At 26.5% G+C, this 7,839-nt stretch overlaps 1 protein-coding gene across 2 annotated transcripts in view; it reads right to left on the reverse strand.

Moving 5' to 3' along the window:
- Window positions 1-7,839, reverse strand: part of LOC102677440 (protein neuralized) — a 181,030-nt gene that overhangs the window by 79,063 nt on the left and 94,128 nt on the right. Inside the window, exon 1 of one of the 2 annotated variants that reach the window (XM_006618869.2) lies at window positions 7,036-7,392. The exons of the other annotated variant lie outside the window; for it this stretch is intronic. Coding sequence (XP_006618932.1) covers window positions 7,036-7,330 — 295 coding nt within the window. The 5' untranslated portion in view covers window positions 7,331-7,392. Of the gene's footprint in view, window positions 1-7,035; window positions 7,393-7,839 lie in introns of those variants that run through there. 2 annotated transcript variants of the gene reach the window in all.

Here is a 7,839-nt window from a genome sequence, read left to right on the forward strand (position 1 = left end):
AAATATATAAAATTATCTCAAATTACATAGACGAACATAAAGTGTATAGTTCGTTTGATTATATGGTATATATAACAAATATAATATTTACATAGGATGTATGCATTCAAAACACCTTCAGGATGTAGAAGGCCAAAACAAACACAGAAATAAATCTCAAGATTTATTTATTGAATTATAAATATCATTTAATTAATATAGCATTAATTATAAACAATTAAATAAATAAATGCTTCCATTTCGTTTAATGCAAACTTAAATTTTTGTTCATTTAATAAACAAGATTCAATCGACGTCTTTGTATACCTCAAACATTCATTTATCTTCTACAAAAGGATCCTATATAGAGTACACAGACTATGAATAATAAATAATAATAGTTCATGGCTTTTTCACAATTTCCTCGCATTCTTCTTGAAACTCGAAAGATTGTTCAATCTGATAGACGAAACGCGTGTTTTGAGTGTAGAGAGGCCCAAAAGAATCGTGACAGGATTAAGCTAACATAAGTAAACGCGTAGTTCGCAGCTAGTTATCTGCGTCACTACAGCCTTTTTTATTTTATCTCAGAGAAACCTTTCACTTCGACGCTACATGGGAAAACAGCGATTAAAAATAAAGGAAGCGGCGAGTTCACTAACGATCCTGTAGAAAAGTTCCTCGAGATCCTTCTAACGATCTTCCAGGACATCATCGTTAAGGACCGAGTAAAATTATTCATTGGTCTTGAGAAATTAGAGCAAATTGAGCATAATAAATTTTCATTCGATAAATTATTTTTGCATATAGGGTTCTTTATGAAAAAAATAAGGTGAAAAAAATAGAATAAATTTTAAAAATAAAAATTAGTTGATTTTTTTAATTTTTAGATCGAATATGAATAAATTATTGATAATGAATTATTTTATATGTAAAAATGAGTAGAATAGAAATTTTATTGTTTTCGAGACAGTTAAGATCGAACATATACAATAAAGAAATTATATAATCGATAATAAATTTTTCGAAAATTTTTAAACAAAATAAAATCAATTCTACATTTTTTATTTACTTCTATATATGTAAAATATAAATGTATCAATAGTTTCCAATCAGAGGAATCAATTTCGTTAGTCAAAAAATTTTCTTGTTCATTATTCGATCGGACTCTAAAAGAATTTTTAAATTTTCAAATTAAAACATTTTTTTTTCTGTAAGAAGAGAGATTTAGAAATTAATTTTAATACAATATACATTTGGATAATAAATTAAAGATTGAGAAAATATAAAAATTTTTTTGATTCAATAAAAAAAGAAATTTTACTTTCATAAATTAATAGAGCTGTTCAAATTTTGAATTTTATTAATACAAAATTATTAAAGCTAAAAGATTTTCACAATTAAATTATATCAATAAAAATATATAATTTCTTAAAATTGGAAAACTTATGAAGGAATTGTTGTTAATATACCTACAATTTTTTATTTTTTTATGAATAGATTTGAATAATTTTGCGGTAAAGTTTTCTTCAGAATATTAAAAGTCTTTATTGGAACAAAGATGAGATTGGAGAAAAATAATTAAATTACGATAATTTCTTGTTCGCAACTTCTTTTCTCTTTTTTTCTTCCATAAAGCACAAGAAACTGGAGGCAAAGCTCTCATATACGCAAGAAGATCAAATGTCGTAAAAAATGATGCAAAACGTTAGTAAAGTATAACCAGAACATTAAGCTTATACCGAGGATTGTAATTTATGCCAAGCGGAAAGTTATATTTTATCTCGAGATTATCACGTGTTTCTTTCTTTGAAGAAGTTCCGACAACTAACGAAGTCGTTATTACGCGCTCCAAATTGGGTCACTCTATGAAAAGATTATTAGACTGCAAATTTTTATAAATTCAATATGAAAAATTTAATAAAGTACAAATTTAAAAAAATGTACATAATAATATGGCTGCTAATGTGAAATCAAATTTTTATAAAAATAAATTTTAAATAAATTTGCTTTATTTTTCGCTTATTTTTTGCTTTAATATTGTAATGTGTATTGTATTTTGGATATTTTTCTTTTGCGAATTTTATTACATTTTTACATAAACACTGGTAGTGTAATAATATAATAATTAAAATGAAATATATCTGTTACAATGCTTAACAGGTGAAACGAATTTTTGTTTAGATTGCATTACATCAATTTATAAAAATGTGAATTTATACAAATATTTACAGTCTAGTTATTACTAAGAAAAAAGTCAGGTGTTGTGATTTCAATTTCATGAATTGAGAAAATACTCAAGTGTGCATTGAATCATCTAGAGAAACATATTGAATATACATACATGAAATCATATCCGTTAAATGACAACTAAAAATACTCAATGATCTCAATATTAGATTTCTAAATATAGAATCTATATTTCTAAATAGAAATTATATTTCTAAATAGAAGAAATAGATATAATAGAAATATAATATAATATAATATAAAATCGAAAAAAATTTGTTGAAATATATATTTATTTTACATAATGATGAAAATATAATTTTGAATTATATCTGACAATATGAAATTAAATCTTCATACATCTCAAATATATATAGAGTAATATATCAAAATAAAAAGAATATATCAAAATATAAAGAAAATTAATTGATTGATTGATAAAGATAGCTAATTAACAAGTGCAGATCTGATATTCTATCTCTATATGTAAATATTTTAATCAACGATTATGAAAATAATATAAACCATATTGTTTTTAAACCATATTGTTTTTATTTAAAATTGACAGATGTTCTCCAGATGTAAAATAAAATTAGAAAATTAGACTTAAGAAATTGATATTTCATCTTGGAGTTGCATAGCATAATATTAAAATTATATAATTATAATAGAATATTAAAATATAATAAATACTACAATTATCAATATTAAAATATATATATTACTTTAATCAAACATTAAGTAATCTTACCAACAGATCCTTATAAAAAAAAAGTCACTTTTACTAAATAAATAAGACATCCAATACCATCTAACAATACTTCAATATCATTCTATATATTTACATTAGAATCATATTCTTAGAAATAAAAATCTTGAACATATTCAATCAATAAGACAAATTTATCACATTTACTACTCAATCAAACAACATAACAAACAAAATTGCATCGAAATCAAAATTGTCGATACTGGTCGTCCACTAAAATTTCCTCGACTATTAGAATACGGTATTTCCATCGATTGTATGCCACTTTAGATGCGTGAGAGCCGCGGCATAGGTACTGTTACAACACCGGAGTGCTTCTGTTTCATGCGACAAAAGCGGCTGGCCACCCCTTGTCCAGGCGAATGAGCCAGGACCGGTTCCATAAGGAAATTACCACCAGCTTAATTTCACGAGGCGACCACGGTGCGCGAGTTATGTCAACGTTGCTTACAGGCCGGGGTGATGTAAGTACAAGCCGAGCGAGGTATTTTCACTCGGTGTAACGAGTGAACATCTAGCCAGCTGTCTTTCAACTGAGCTTCAAAACAGGGGATTTTCTGTACACTTGGAGAAGTTTATGAGATGTGTCATGGGAGATGTGGATAATCTGAATGTATAAGTCCTCTATTAGAATAGAGGTACGTTCAATCCTCGTTGAACTTTTATTTTCCAAACTTGATTTTTTTTTTTAAGTGAGAAATTATGTAAATTACGTAGTTGATATGATGATATTGACATTATTATCTATATGTACGTTATCTATATGTACGTATGATAATCTGTACAAAGTGTTCAATCCTCGTTGATTTTTTTAATAAAAAATTATGTAAATTATAAGGTACTTGATCAGATATTGATATAGTTATGTCTGTATGTATATATATATATATGTATATATATATAGTAATTTGAATATATAAGGTGTTCCAAGGGACAGAGACATGTTTAATACCCGTGGACTTTTATTTTCCAAACTTTTTTTTAAGAAATTATGTAAATTATATATTTGATCAAATATTAATCTATATGATCTATAGTTATCTGTATATATGTATTTGAATATAATGTCTTATTAGGAATAGAGATATTTATTTTTTAAATTTGATTTGCTTCTTTTTATTATCATCTATTTAATTATAATGTAATTGAAATATTGATATAGTGAATGATGTCGATAAATATAGTTATGATATTACGTAGTTGATCAATATTTCCATAGTAATAGTTTAATGTCCATAATGGCATGCATCGAGAAAAAGAAAAAATTTTGCACAAGTGATTCGAAGATCAATTTAAAATAATATTGTAAATTTCAATTTTTTACTTGACAAAAATTTTATTACAAGATTTATTTATATTTTTTAGAGATTGCAAGACAATCATTGTATTTTTAATAATAATGTCTATATACAGTTTTTTATCAAAATCATTAACGTAGAATTTATTTGTATATTTCAATATTAATAAACTAATAATATATTTCTTTTAAAATAATATATTCTTTTTATGATTTACAATTATACAATTGTAATTTTTTAATACATTTCATTTATATTTGCATTTATTTCTGTAAAAATACTCGAAATAATTTTAAGAAAATATTATTTTTTTCCTTTTTTTAAAACTAAAAATATCCATGTTATGTTATTTTATCATATCAAATGTTATTTTATTATCAATGTTCTAAATTAACATAAAGATGAAGGACGAAAAAATTCATAACATTCATAATATGGCCGATTAATATCGCATTAATTGTTAATAATAATTATTATTACATATGTGAAAATTTGTATATGTAAATTATACTGATGATTTATATGCTTCTCACAAAATTAACACCATTAATATTTCTTATATTTAATATTTTTTTCTATAAATTTATATTTATATAATTTCTATAAGCTAGAATACCAAATATTTATTGAATAAACTATATTCTTATTTTTATTAAAATAAAAATCTTTAAAAAAGAATTGTTTCTTATTTCTTATGGTGTTACAATGCTTATAACATTTAAATTTAAACCAATAGATCAAGTTATTGTTTTAAATAAAAAAAATTTATAATTTTGTCATAATTATAACATTTAATAAAATTTATAAATATTTATACAATTATAAAAAATCTAATTTCATTTTATATTTTTATCTTTCTATATATGTAACTATTTTAAAAATATTGCTATGTCCTAATTAAAATTTGAAATTTTTGAATTATTGATATAAATATCTAGAACTAATGGAAATTTATAAACTAAATAGAATTTATGAATTGTTGTGAATATTCTTCAAGTTTAGAGAAGATTTTCCAAACTTGAAAGTTTAATTATTAGTTAAAGAAAAAATTAAAAAAAAAAAAAATCGAAAATATTCACTAATATATAACATTTTTAAATTTCTCTCTCTTCTGTTTCTTCAGGAAAGTTTCTCCAATTTGAAGGAATCTCGTGGAATTTGGATTTGTTTCAAAGCTAGGAAACGTAAGAAAAGACAAGAACACAATAGGATCGGAAACGAGCCAAGAATCGTAGCAAAATTGAGATTCACAATCAAAGAACTATTTGTACCAATATTATTGGATTAATCTACCTTTAAAGAAAAAAGTAAAATTTCTTTATTGTATAAAACATTTGAGAAAAAAATGTAATTGTATCTCAAATAGAAATAATAATAGAAATATAGATAATAATAATAATAAATATATAATAAATATAGAAATAATAATAAAAAATATAGAATAAATAATAGAAAAAAATATTAAAATATAGAAATTAATTTTCTATGAAGTTTACATAAGACATTGAATTTTCAAAAAAATGTAATAATATAATCTTTAAGGAAGCCAGGAAATCATTATAATAATTTATACACAAGAAAAAAATTAAATAAAATATTAATTACGACTCTAAACATCAAAATAATGAGAATTATTTCTATACGAAAATGTTGATTAAAATTTTTTTCATTCTTTACAATCTTAAATATTAAGAAAATAGAAACTTAAATAAACTTTTATATAAATATATAAAAGTATTGGTTGTAATTTATTTTTCACTCATCACAATTCCAGACATCATTAGTAATGAAAGTTATTTTTGCACAAAAAAATTAATTGAAGTTTATTTTTCATGTTATATTTGATTAAATAAAAAAAAAAAATGAATCAATTATTTCTATATCATTTTATTTTCGAACCATCTAACAAATGAATTAAACTAAGTTAAGATTAATTTTATTAAAAAAATTATGTAATCGCAAAATTGAAATAAAATCGAATTTTTGACGTGCGACTGGATTCATAGGTTTATTGTATAAACAAGTCATGCAACTACGCTCCATTTTTAATATAAAAAATTAAAATATTCTAGAAATATTAAGAAGAAAAAGAAAAAAAAATATTTTAAAAAATTTGATCTTATAAAGAAAAAAATACTTTAAAGTAAATAAATATTTTTCAAAATTATATAACAGAACAAATCGTGTAGATTTTTTATCATTTTAATTCAAAAAAACAGTAAATCATAATTCAAGCACATAATATTTAAATCATAAATTAATCCTATTATGTTTATTCAAAATTGTTGACAATTTTTCAATAATTCTCTAATAATAAAATTATAATTTTGGAATGTCAAGTCAATAATAGATATATCAAATAATTGATATTCAATTGGGTGTAATTTAATACCAAGATAACAAATTTCAAGTTCAATCACAATTATAATCTATTATACAATTATAAGGAATACTTTCAGAAAGTTTAAAAAAAAAAAATTAAAAGATTATCTTTATTCAATCTCTTTAACATTGCAAATCCAACATTCCTGAAAAATAGTCCGAAAAGAATTCGAAACTCCTCGAAATTTAAAAAAGTCACGCAGGGCGACATGCCTATACAGCGCGCCTAGCAACCGCACACTCGCGAAAAGTGTCCGCATGTTAAATCGGGTTGAGAACGTAAAGAACGGTGGAGAACGGTGGAAAAAAAAAATGAGAAAAAGAAGAAGAAAAAAAAGAAAAAAACAACGGAAGAGAAAAGTGGGGGGTGTGGCTCACCTAGGCCCATCTTGCGCTTCAGTTTCTTCAACACCTTCATCTTGCTGCGCAGCGGTGCCAGTAGTTTGCAATCCCCGTTGTTGTTCTGCGGCTGCAGCTCGGCGGAGGGTTGCTTTCCGGCGGGGTGGTGGTGATGATGGTGTTGGTGGTGCGCGTGGTGCGTCTCGTGATGATGGTGGTGATGGCGGTGGTGGGGCTGCTGCCGCTGTTGCACGCTCGCGCCGGGACTGGCGAGGTGGCTGCAGCAGTGACAGGGGTGGCTCCTGCTGCCCTTGACCGCGCACGACGCCCCCATAAATGTAGCCGTGGTGCTCTCGAGGTGACGAGAGCAACCGTGAGGATCCGAGGGAGGGAGGGGGAGGGGGGCAGGAGAGTATGGAGACAAACGAGACGACGGGACCGAGGTGAACGCGGGGGCCGAACTTGAACACCGGCTAATTTCTCACTGATTGCACATAGAGCACACTGTGACGTACAGTCGCGGATTGTGTCCAAATGGAACAGTACGACCAAGTACAAAAACGTAGAAATATAAAAGGGAAGATCGAGTAAAATACGGGAAGAAACGAGAGAAAAGCCTGATTTCTCTCGACACACACTCAGTACATATGTTTATCGTATATCGGCTTGTGGAAGAGATAGAAGAGACTCTCTGATTGTTGTTAACCTCGAGGGGTGAACGATTCAATAAACCGCGTGACACGAAAACGAGTAACGTAATCAACAACACATAACCATAAAACTCCCGCGTGCCCCTCGAACGGCCAGGGACGACTGACTGTTCGTCGACCGAGCGCCAGAGTA

Source organism: Apis dorsata, unplaced genomic scaffold (assembly GCF_000469605.1).
Source record: "Apis dorsata unplaced genomic scaffold, Apis dorsata 1.3 scaffold_381, whole genome shotgun sequence".
Classification (NCBI taxonomy): domain Eukaryota; kingdom Metazoa; phylum Arthropoda; class Insecta; order Hymenoptera; family Apidae; genus Apis; species Apis dorsata.